This window comes from Leiobunum rupestre, chromosome 9, assembly GCF_980474605.1.
Source record: "Leiobunum rupestre chromosome 9, qqLeiRupe1.1.hap1, whole genome shotgun sequence".
NCBI classification, from domain to species: Eukaryota; Metazoa; Arthropoda; class Arachnida; order Opiliones; family Sclerosomatidae; genus Leiobunum; species Leiobunum rupestre.
Window position 1 is genome coordinate 34,200,872 of NC_143392.1, and position 13,173 is coordinate 34,214,044.

At 34.1% G+C, this 13,173-nt stretch overlaps 1 protein-coding gene across 2 annotated transcripts in view; it reads right to left on the minus strand.

Annotated features, from left to right (window-relative positions):
- The window catches only part of LOC149927228 (protein qui-1), a 233,051-nt gene that overhangs the window by 122,666 nt on the left and 97,212 nt on the right, over positions 1-13,173 (minus strand). For both annotated transcript variants that reach the window (XM_090158274.1, XM_090158275.1), the window contains one exon: positions 5,593-5,795. In XM_090158274.1, the coding sequence (XP_090014400.1) occupies positions 5,593-5,795 (203 nt within the window). The remainder of the gene's footprint in view (positions 1-5,592; positions 5,796-13,173) is intronic.

Consider the following 13,173-nt stretch of genomic DNA (forward strand, 5'->3'; position numbering starts at 1 on the left):
TTAAACGCCATTTGGGTATTTCAGATTCTTTATTTTGGTTAACATTATTTCTTTTGGTAACGTAAGTGGTATATATCATCCAGGACATTTGGGAGTCTTGAAATTTTTACAGTAGGTATAAGTAGCTTGCTCGTGGGTTTGGCCTGTGTTAAGTAAGTTAATTCGTGTAACTGATTTTGAAATCCGGAACTCACGTATTTCAAGATTTCTTGTTGGATTTCGGATTTCAATTCAATTCAATTATTTATTATTATTTTTGTTTGTTTGTCATTGATGTTAGAGGGCCAAATCTGCATGCGACTTCTAGCCTTCTTTTTACAAAATTATCATAAAATAACAATAACAGATCTCAATGTAAATTTAAAAAGCGATAAGTTAAAAAAAAAGAAAACAAAGTTATTGAAAACAGTAAAACAATTTTTTTTGTTACAAGACTAACAGAGCTTAGATGAGATTTAATTATTTATAATTAAACATTTCACTTTTAAAAAATCTTTTGATTAAACATTTTAACCCCGTATAAAAATTTGAGTTAATTTTTTTGTTGTGTTACAGAAGGGCGGAGTTATTGCAGTTTCTGCTCCTGTAACTGTCGTAGAAGTATTTAAAACAAACATTTCTTAACTTTAGTCCCGTATTTCGGAATTTCTCGTCAGATTTTGGTATTTCAAGGCAGGACTTAATGTTAGCTACGACGTATGTATACTACGCTACAAATAAGCAGCCTTATTTGCCAATTATACTTGAATTTACAACTAACTCGAAATTTTTAAACTGCGCGCTTACTGGGTTTTGTCTTTGAATTACTACGACTTGTAAAATACGATAAAATGAGATAAAAAATAACGATAAATCACCGTCTAAAATCGATAATTTGAAGTTAACGGCAAAGCTCCCTATTTATTCTAATACAAGCAAAGGCCTATTTTTCGACTTAGCACAAAGGCTTAGCTAAAAACGCCTTTAGAAGAATATTATTTCGTCATTAAGCTGCACAATTTTGTAATTAAAAGATGAAAAAAACCTTAAACGCTTAGGACGAAATGGAGCGGAATTTCCGACCATTTTAGCAAGCTACTTGTTTGTAATTAAACACAAATCTTCTAGCCTGTTCTCTGCACGATATAAAATCGCAGTAGGCTTAAAAACAAAGAAAAATGACCCCCCTGTTCGCGGGAAATTTGCGAATTTTTCGGCTGTGCTCGAATGGGAATTTTTGATAAATGTCCATTCCCTTCGCCGTCAAAAAAGAACTCTCTAAAATCGTTTCAAATTTCGTCGACTAAAGCGGAACGCCGGAAAAGGTTTCGTATATTTGAAAAAGGCACGTTGCGGATCCTACCTTTCCACACCTGGAATTTATTTTTAGATGTTTCAAAGTATAGGCTTTGTGGCCTCCGTGACATGTTTGTCGCGATCCTTTTCAGGTAATTTTAAAAGAATGTGAAGGACAATTTATTAAGATAGAAGCGAGTCTTTCACGCAAAAAAAAATTTTACTTTGTTGCGGGAATATCTCTTTCGTTTTTAATTGGTTTTTGGCCTTTTCAAATTTACTTGAAAGCCGAGGTTTTTCTTTGATAAAGTCCGAAAAGTGAAATCGCTTCGTAAGCAGAATTTTAAATTACTTCGCCAAATATTTAATTCCATTTCTTAAACGATTTTATTTATTATTAAACGTAATTAACTTAACTGTCAAATGCCGCTACATAACGTGAATTAATTCAGTATTTCTGCATAGTTAATTAATTCTACATAACTTTATCCGAATAGAATCATAATCGTTTGACTTCGTAAAATCTGATGACATTTTTAAGCTCAGACAAATTTGAATACGTTATTTGTGCGGGTTATTTCTATTGTCAATTTATATTTTAATAATAGCGGTGCAAATTGAGTATCTAGTATTTCTAAAACAGGGATTTTTTTCCTTATTTTACCCAAAAATTGTTCCAAATTTACGCCAAAAAGTTCCAATAGAGCGTTCTATAAAATCGGTGCTGTGTGCTTTCCCCCATTTAAGTTCGGAGGAGGTGAAGGTTTGGCTGGTTTTTCGTGTGAGAGAAAAATATTAATCTGGCAAACCCGTAAGAAATTGAGAGCAGTCGATTTTTAGGAGTAGCATAGTTGCTAGCCTAGGCTTCACTCATTTCCGGCTTTCCGCGCCGTTTTTCTTATTTTAAATGATTTTTGTAATAAATGTATGATGGCAAATAAGCAAAATACTAGTCCCAAATCCACGGGTTTAAAAAGAAACTTAGATCATGAAAATATTCTTAACCCCAAACATACTTCAACATCTAGGGTCCCTCCTACAACTCCTAAAAGGTACGTCTCTAAAATATTCATTTAAAGACAGGACATAAGCCGAATTCTCTTAAACCAAAGAATAACAAAATTTGTTAGTCCTGCTGAACTAGCTCTATAGTCTGTATGAAAAGTTGGCCGGTTTTGGGCTGATTTTATAGAACGCTCTATTACTACAAAATAAATTATTAAAATAGCAGATAAGAATGAAAGCATTACAAAGAACCAACGTTTGGAGGAATGGGTTCTATTAGATTTGAAATTGTTAATTGGGTGTTTGTGATTCTATTAGATTTGAAATCGTTAATTGCGTGTTTGTGATTCTATTAGATTTGAAATCTTTAATTGTGTGTTTGTGATTCTATTAGATTTGAAATCTTTAATTGCGTGTTTGTGATTCTATTAGATTTGAAATCGTTAATTGTGTGTTTGTGATTCTATTAGATTTGAAATCTTTAATTGGGTGTTTGTGATTCTATTAGATTTGAAATCGTTAATTGCGTGTTTGTGATTCTATTAGATTTGAAATCGTTAATTGCGTGTTTGTGATTCTATTAGATTTGAAATATTTAATTGTGTGTTTGTGATTCTATTAGATTTGAAATCTTTAATTGCGTGTTTGTGAGTTCTATTAGATTTGAAATCTTTAATTGCGTGTTTGTGATTCTATTAGATTTGAAATCTTTAATTGTGTGTTTGTGATTCTATTAGATTTGAAATCGTTAATTGCGTGTTTGTGATTCTATTAGATTTGAAATCTTTAATTGTGTGTTTGTGATTCTATTAGATTTGAAATCGTTAATTGCGTGTTTGTGATTATATTAGATTTGAAATCTTTAATTGTGTGTTTGTGATTCTATTAGATTTGAAATCTTTAATTGCGTGTTTGTGAGTTCTATTAGATTTGAAATCTTTAATTGTGTGTTTGTGATTCTATTAGATTTGAAATCTTTAATTGCGTGTTTGTGATTCTATTAGATTTGAAATCGTTAATTGTGTGTTTGTGATTCTATTAGATTTGAAATCTTTAATTGGGTGTTTGTGATTCTATTAGATTTGAAATCTTTAATTGGGTGTTTGTGATTCTATTAGATTTGAAATCTTTAATTGGGTGTTTGTGATTCTATTAGATTTGAAATCGTTAATTGCGTGTTTGTGATATCTATTAGATTTGAAATCGTTAATTGTGTGTTTGTGATTCTATTAGATTTGAAATCGTTAATTGTGTGTTTGTGATTCTATTAGATTTGAAATCTTTAATTGCGTGTTTGTGATTCTATTAGATTTGAAATCGTTAATTGTGTGTTTGTGATTCTATTAGATTTGAAATCTTTAATTGTGTGTTTGTGATTCTATTAGATTTGAAATCTTTAATTGGGTGTTTGTGATTCTATTAGATTTGAAATCGTTAATTGCCCGTTTGTGGGTTCAACTAGATTTGAAATCTTTAATTGGGTGTTTGTGATTCTATTAGATTTGAAATCGTTAATTGCCCGTTTGTGGGTTCAACTAGATTTGAAATCTTTTATTATGTGTTTGTGGGTTCAACGAGATTTGAAATCGTTTATTGTGTGTTTGTCGGTTTTATTAGATTTGAAATCATTAAATGCGTGTTTGTGAGTTCTATTATATTGGAAATAGTTTATTGTGTGTTTTTGAGTAATATTAGATTTGAAATATTTTATTGCGTGTTTGTGAGTTCTATTATATTGGAAATAGTTTATTGTGTGTTTTTGAGTAATATTAGATTTGAAATATTTTATTGCGTGTTTGTGAGTTCTATTAGATTTGAAATAGTTTATTGCAAGTTTTTTGAGTACTATTAGATTTGAAATATTTTATTGTGTGTTTTTTTAGTTCAATTAGATTTGAAATCATTTATTGTGTGTTTTTTTAGTTCAATTAGATTTGAAATCATTTATTGTGTGTTTTTTTAGTTCAATTAGATTTGAAATCATTTATTGTGTGTTTTTTTAGTTCAATTAGATTTGAAATCATTTATTGTGTGTTTTTTTTAGTTCAATTAGATTTGAAATCATTTATTGTGTGTTTGTTAGATTTCTCCATTAATTTTGATCTCTTAGCAATGCATAGCTTCCTTTGCTGTATATATTTTGATGTAATTAAATAACACACGTTTTGAAAAAACTAAAACATTTATGAGAGGATATTAACTTCTTAAATATTTAATTTTAAACAAAAGAAATGAATTTTTTTAATCTAATTTATTTAAAAAAAAATTAGTCAATGCAGGGAGCCCAACCAAAAATTAAAATTTCGTATAGGAAAAATAGGATTATTTTTGTCAATTTATAGGATTATACAGGGTAGAGCATTATATAAAATTTCAAGAAATTAAAGAAGAATATAGGTTAAAGATATAAGAGAAGCCTCTAACTCTCTCAAAATCGTGAACGTCTCGTTTTCGAAGAAGAGGAATTCGGAGGGATACAGATTTGTTAGAGGATATGTGGCCAGAAAATATAGTCCTCTCGATATATTCATACCGAGGGACTTCAGGTGTACAAATCAGCAGTGCAATCACTTGAAATCACGTAAATTTAGTAGCTTTAATATCTTTAATTAATTAAATATTGACATCACTTAAAATCTGAAATCAGATGTACAAAATTTCTAGCATTTTTAATGATTGGATTGCCCCTCGATTCATACGCGAGCAGAAGCGGAGAAAACATTTGAAAAATGCAGACGATTCTTTACATTTTAGTTCGTTTTATTCCCATAGGTTTTTGCTGGGGATTTTAAATTTTGAGAGACTCGCCTCGTTTTGATTGAGCTGGGTAATTTCTACATTATAAAGGTAATACATGTTAAAACTACTATTTGCTATCATAAATATACATACTAATGAACAATAATCGTGATTCTGAAGGTGATATATCCGTATTATTTTCTCAATACGCTAGGGTTCCACGGTACACAGTTTAGGACACACTGATCTAAATCATAGTTAAGGTTAGAAACGAACATAGTATACGAAAAATGTCCGTGTAAAAAAATCCTATCTTCCCAACTGTTTCAGCCTTTCCACAATTCTCCTTAACAGGGTAACTCCCATACCAAGTCGATATCCGCTGTACCGAGTATACTTGAAAAGGCTAAAGGGTCGAACGAACCACAGTAGCTTGTCCTCCCCAAAGAATTAGAATATAGATTTAAGGTATTGGTATAGCGGGCATACCCATAAACATCGTTATAGACAGAAAACTCAATAGCGAGGCGGACAAACGGACGAAAAGAGAAAAAGAGCTGTATTGGTCCTCACCAAGAAGAAGCACCCGAGAGAGGTCTGGTAACATTCTTCGATTTCACGTCGCTGCCGATCGAAGACGAAAGGTTCGAGACTGGCCTCAACCTCGTTGCCCCTCTGCGTGTCCACGAACTGGACATCAAGGCCCAGCGACAGACAATGGCGCTGCAGATCGGGCAGCACGAACTCTTGAAGGACACGCCGCTCTTGCTCGAAATCTGCAAAATCACAAACAAAAACATTCCTCAGTTAAAGAGTGTCGGTTAATGACTTTGGCGAGTGTCTCCGGCGAAAGACTTTAAAGGAAAGTTCGCTTGACTCAAGACGCGATGCGGGAAGTTTCGTCGAAGAAGGTCAAGGGGTGCCTCATAAATATTTCACGGGTAGCCATGCGTCCTTAAATTGATACTGGTCGCGGAAGAGAATAACCGAAGGAGGGGCATTCGCCCACCTCGTCGCCCCGAAGAAAATTATTCCACTCGAAAGCAGGGCCAATTTGACCGAGTCAGCGAATCTAAATCGGCCGGGCGTCAAAGCGAAGAGACTCCCTACCACAAATTTTTAAACCAATAAAAGTCACCCCTTTGCACTCTACTTTTCCGAGTTACTTCTCCCCCCCCCCCCCTTTCCAGGGGTCGTTTTAACTCTCCCTCTTTTCACCGCAAACTCCGACAAGCTCGGCGTCAATATTTGGGTTGGGAAATTATTCCCCAGAAGAAATTTATTCAAAAACACAGCGCGTGGCTCATTATTATTCACAATCTCGGATCCTTTCCTTGTCGAATTTTACAATACACGGTGTTTGTTTGACGTCGGAGCCATCTAACGGACAAAATTCAAAGGTCGTTTATCATAGCGCCAGATAAATTAAAAAAATGATGTTTGTTCAGGGCTCAAACAAAAAACTTTAATTTTGATAAATTAGCGCCAAACTGTGGAGGTCAGCAATTTAGAGTTAGTTTATTTTTATTTTTTATTTGGATCTGTGTACAACAAGTACTATTTAGTTTAAATGGTCAGTAAGAAGGTCAATTATTTGGACATAACCAAGGTGCCCTTTGTGAAGACAATATTTTTCAATGTATAGAAATATTATCATTGGAATATTAACACAACATTAATAACAAGAGTTTAAAATAATTAACCCATTCATATTCAAAAGGTACAAACCAAATCTGTAAGTATTACCTGATTTCGATTGACGCAAAATTTACGCTAACTCTTAAAAAACGTTAAAATAACAAATATATCATAAAATTAAATCGGTTATATCCCATAAAACCGAATTCCCATTCGACCGAATCAATATATAGTCAATATTGTTGTAAAAATAGCACGAAAGTTGGCGGGGTTCCATTCAACCGAATTGAGCAATATCAGTATTAACATTTTACAAAACAGACTTATCAGAATCCGACAATCCCTGTAGTAAAGGATGATAAAATACGCGAATAAGTAAATTAGTCCATAATTAAAAGGGATAAAATAGCTAAACCCAAAACAAATTTGAAGAAAATAAAAAACTTACAAATAACTCGTACCAATAGGTCTTCGAGCTAACAAAAAGACACGAATCTCGGATCAAATAGATCTTCGAGTAAAAAACTACTTAAAAAACTAAATAAAATAGCCAGAAATTCCAACGGTAAACCGGTTTCGTTCTATTTGGAACTCATCAGTACCGTGCGGGAAATCTGGCTGGCGACTGTTATATCGAAAAGCCTAAACATTAAAAATTTCAAAACGCGTTGCATAGCAACGGAAAGCCGAAAAGGGGGGAGGAGTAAAAACATTATTGGCCACGTTTCGTCAAATTAGCCATGAAAGGGAATATAACCTCAAGTCTTTTTTAAGTTTTTTATGTTAACAATTTAGGCGGGAAATCACTAACCAGCGCCAAAAATATCTGAAGCCTTAGGAGGGAGCGGGAAATGGTCGAAGTGTTGGTTATATTCCCTTTAAATTAACTTTTCTTCCCGACCGAAATTTTCCACTATTTTCCACATTATTAGCCACCTGGATTTCCCCCCTTCGGAACACTAATGATTGAATTTTAAACCTCTGTTGATACTAAGAAGAATCGATTAAAAATGTCGTAACTTCGATAATAGGCAATTCGAAATTTAACGGGATAAACCGAAGAATAAGCTGGAAAATATATATCGTCCCAATCAATTCTCGCAAAACCAGCGTGGAAATATCTAGAGTGGATTTCAATTTCAAAGGCGAGTAATCGGATTTGGCGAAACGTCGTCGGTTCCAAAGATCAAAGCAAAGATTTAGCTTCCACGAAGAGGGCGCCAAAGACCGAATCAGAATCCAATCAAATTTAGGAAGCAACTCTTTCGCATTATCTTCCTTCCGCAAAAAGGATTTCCAAAGAGGGAAAAGTCGTAGTAGAAAGGGACCCGTGTCTCCGGTAATTGGACCAGATATATTAATCTCGTACCTTCAACTGATTCGATTTCGAACAGTTCCCAAAAAATCTTACGCCTTGTCTTCTCCAATATTGCTTTCGAACTAGAAATATATATCGAACTTTCGCTGTCACTCGCAGTTGTATTTTTTTATTTCGTGCCGCCCACACGGGGGGGGGGGGGGACCGAAATATTGGGAGAGGGACCGGGACGCCGTCGCCGCCGCTCCCATTCAGTTCGACGTCTTCAGCACTTGTTTATTACGCTTTTGGGCGTAAATCCGGACGGGGAACCTCTTTCGCCACTGTCGCCCGCAACGAGTTCAATAAATTGGCCGCGGAAATTCTGACAAGTGTTGGACTACGGCTGACTTTTCCCTCCTGCCTGGATGGTTTGGATAGGATTTGTCACGCCAATAAAAAGATTTATTTCACTTGATTGATCGCGAGTAAACGAAATGTTATTTACAACCGAATGGCTTTTTTACAGTCGATTGAAATTTAATTAAAAAATAATATAATGTCGTCAATTCTGCGCGTTTACCCAAATATATTACGTAAGCAGAGGTTTTCTCAAAATCAATCATTGAAACGCTTCACCGCGCGAACAAAAATATATCCTTCATATTCGTTTTAAAATTATTCATAAACCGCTTTCAAAATGCTAAATCTGTCTCCGTAAACGGGAATTTAAAGTTGCTTCCATCGCGATTTGTGAACTCCGTAACTAAACTGCATTTAAATTATTCAACGAATCAGCCCGTTTCGCAGACATTGTATATAGACGCACTTTCCAGTCCATACCGCTTTCAGTACCACTATTTGAACCATTAGGTAAATACTTAGCGGGATTGTACCAAGAATATATTCAAGTAAACCGAGAATATGCTTATGATGCCCTCGTTTCAAACCACGCCTCTCCATCTCCCATAGCGTAATCTTTTCCGCCTTGCTCTTGGTAAGAGGGGGGATAAAATCCGGTACAATAGTGGGCTCTCTCTGTCCGGGAATCATGAATTTGTCTGAATTCGTTCTTGGCTGGATGTAAAATATGGCGACATCCTGAGGCTACAAAAACGAGTTATTTTCGAGCAACGAAAAATAATAACTGCGCAGTCTTGCACGGCCCCCAGAAGTCCTATAATTTCTATAAAATCCCATATTTTCCAAAATGTCCTATAACATCCTATATTTTTAGCAAAATTCCCAAAAAGTCCTATAAAATACTATAATTTTGATATTTTGCCCATTTCAAATCCCGCCACTCACTTAAATTTCTAGATATATCAATAAATTATATATAAATAATATATATATATAAAAATATATATTATAAATTAATTTGAAGCTCTCTGGCGCTCTTTTATCTCATCGTAGGAAAATGGGAAAAAACAGACATACTTCTCAACTCACTCCCTACAACTTTTGAAACACCCTGTATAGTCCTATAAATCCTATAGTTTAAAAAATAGTCCTATATAATCCTATAATTTAATAAATAGTCCTATAAAATCCTATAATTTAATAAATAGTCCTATAAAATCCTATAATTTTAAAGTCTTAAAAATCCTATAATTTTAAAAATAGTCCTATAAAATCCTATAACTTAAAAAATAGTCCTATAAAATCCTTTAATTTAAAAAACAGTCCATTAAAATCCTATAATTTAAAAAATAGTCCTGTAAAATCCTATAATTTAAAAAATAGCCTTATAAAATCCTTTAATTTAAAAAAACAGTCCTTTAAAATCCTATAATTTAAAAAATAGTCCTATAAAATCCTTTAATTTAAAAAATAGTCCTATAAAATCCTATAATTTTAAAGTCTTAAAAAATCCTATAATTTTAAAAATAGTCCTATAAAATCCTATAATTTTAAAAATAGTCCTATAAAATCCTATAATTTAAAAATAGTCCTATAAAATCCTATAACATAAAAAACAGTCCTATAAAATCCTATAATTTAAAAATAGTCCTATAAAATCCTGTAATTTAAAAAAATAGTCCTATATTTTTAGAAATATAATCCTATCTTTCCTATAAAAAATTGAATATTTGAGAAACACTAATATATGGAAAAGGCAAATTTAAAGGAATGAAAATCGATTTGTCAGCGCGGTTTGCACCCCGGGAACAAAATAAATAGAGGAAAGAGGCACGAAATATTGCAACATAAACACGACTCCGTTTATCCTAAGAATCAATAGATCGCCGCTAAAAGAGTGAAACCGTTCCAATACATTCAAATCAAACAAGTAGCACCCAAGAAAATCCATTGGCCTGACGCCGACTGCAAAGAAAAAGCTTAGCAAATAAAAATATATATAGTCACACTTTTCAGCCGCGATAGACAGTTTGAACTTAGTAAGAGACATCTATCGGAGGCTTTTTGGAACATCGGCAAGCCAAGTCACTGCGGCATGCTTATTGGAAATACGTTTTTTTCAGCCTCGACAATGTACGAAAGAGGAGTTATTGAGGCCTTCTTATCATATTGTTTAAGAACAGAAATGTCCTTTCTAAAATACTGTCAAGAAAAAGGTGACCTCTATTTCTCACAAAGAAAGAAAAATATGTATATATGTGTATATATAGTGGATATGTGTATATATATATATATATATATATATATATATATATATATATTAACCGACCTTTTCCCCGGAAAACATGAAATATGTAGTTATCCCGTGACTCAAATATTTCTTGTTAGTTCTGCGTTACCTGGTAGTTGGTACAAGGGTATAGGTGAGATAGTAAAATGGCTTTCATTCGGTATATGGGTGACGGTAGAGTTAGAGTTTGGACAAGTTGAGCTGCTTCGCGGTTTTGAGTGGTTGTCACTACCGGAAAAAGAAGATTCAAATATTCCGGGGAGATTAGGACGAAAAAATAAACCAAGCTCGGTACGTAAGAAAACTTTTTTTTAGCCCGAATTCTGTGGAATACCCGTTATAAAATACGAAAGTGACTGGCCAAGATAGCCCTTTACGCGATTTCAGCTTATGGTGATACGTTGACGTTACATTCGTAGAATCCAGATCCCTTTGTGGAGAGGTGGTCGTACTACTTTTCATTTTTGTGCCACTCATTCGTCAGTTATAAACATTGAGTTGGGAATAAATAGAGGTACAACTAAATCTGGCTGGCGTGGGACCAATTTCATTCAATAAGGAGACTTTATCAACATTATCGTTCTACCGTGGCGGCATCTGTCTCTAGTGGTGGCAACTATATTGCAATTGAATTTTTTCGCGAATCTGATGCGAAATTGAAATGTATGATTACTCTTAACAAACAAACCTTTGAAGTTGTTTAAAAATAATTTTATTCTGTAAACACGATCCTTTTTAACTCAAGTTACGGTGAGTTAGCTAATAATTATTTATTTTTAGCCATATAACTTTACAAAATATAGATGGCGCTACCGCCTAATTATAAAGATGAATTTCGTACAGTCTTATCAGAACAGGTCCCGCGTAACCATGGCAACCGAAATCGTTATTGTAATTCTAGCAGTATTATTCCCAATTCAATGGTTATAAATCAGGGTAAATATTTCAGAAGCTGCGTTCAACAACTAGAATTGTAAATTAATCCGATATATTTCTGATTGCGTTACCGTCAGGACGCCAAAACGCTAAAAACCCGTAGAAAATTAATCAATCAAAATGGCGGCCAGCGGAAATTTTTAACTTGCGCGTGACCTTTATGATACCATAAGTCTATAAGTTTGTCACTTTGGGGATTATTTTACTGAGAGGTAGTATATAATACTTTCTTTGATTGGCAGCGCCACGTACGCCAGACTTCAGAATCTGGGTCATATTTTTTTAGGCAGAGGGTTACGAGTGTAAGTGAATTAAAAACAACGATATTCGATTTGTGATTGAAAATATCATAAGTCTATAATATTGTTTCATAAGTTTGTCACTTTGGGGAATTCTGTTTCGCGAATAGCTCTCAGTAAAACTTTTGCATGTGAAGAATAGGAAGTGTCACACTTATGTAACAATAATATACACTTATGATGATACATATCAGTAAAACCTGCTAGTAGAACAGGTTATTTGATAGCTTTCCGATACCTATCGTGACGTCATAAACGGAAGAAGCAAAAGTCGTTTAACAGCTGTTTCGGTTTTTCTGATTCATAATAGGGAATGAGTCAGAAGGTTGTTGAACGTAGCCAGAGTGTTAATTTGCGCCATCTGTACTACATACAAGAAATTGCATAAAACATTACTTTATACTACCAATATTATAATGTAATATTTTGTATTCTAATTTATTTCTACGAATTTTCCAATATTTAAACAGAAAGTATATTTAAATTTTAATAAATTTAAATTCAATAACGCGATCGAAAGTTTTCGGTACGCCCTCTTTTGGTTGTCGTCGAAAAATATATAGGTAGCAGACGCTATTAGCCAGTAGTGTAACTTTACATCTCTTTGTGTTTTCACCATGGCTACACAGAACCATTTCGATCCCCATATTTAGGCATTTTATCGAATTTGACCATAGCAGACGCTAAATAGTTTACCTAGGCTCATTTCGGTCGCGAATAGACGCTCCAATAAATCATCCTCCAAGGAAATCGCCAAGAAGTAATATTTCCAAGTGCCAGGACCTGCACGTCACAGTTTATATAGTGCTTATTAAGATAATGGAAATTTTTAACCTTTACTGCAGCAACAAGTGTTCCCTTTTAACCAAATAGCTTTTTTGGTATCTTCCCATTGCGCCGAATCCCATTCGACCGAATTCCCATTAGACCGAATTCCGCCAATGTTTTTGATGAAATTAGCCCAAATGCGGGTTTTGAATTTTTCTAATCGACCAACGCATTATTCACAATTGAGCGACCGCAAAAAAAAAGTTTTTCTTTCTACTCCTTTAGGTCAGGTTAGGTTACTTAACATTGCAGGCTGTTCTGACAGATGCTGAAACGGATAAAACCGAATCCTAAACCCGGAGAAGTGCGGGTTTTATCGGTCTAATGGGACAATCCCATTAGACCGAATCCTAAATCCGCCAAAGTGCGGCTTTTTCGGTCGAATGGGATTGGGTTCGTTCGAATGGGATTCGGCGCAATGGAACAGATTCGCTTTTTTGACATATTAAGGCTTGGAAAAACACAACGTTCTGTTTACAGGTGAAAAGTTTCCATTGTTTCAA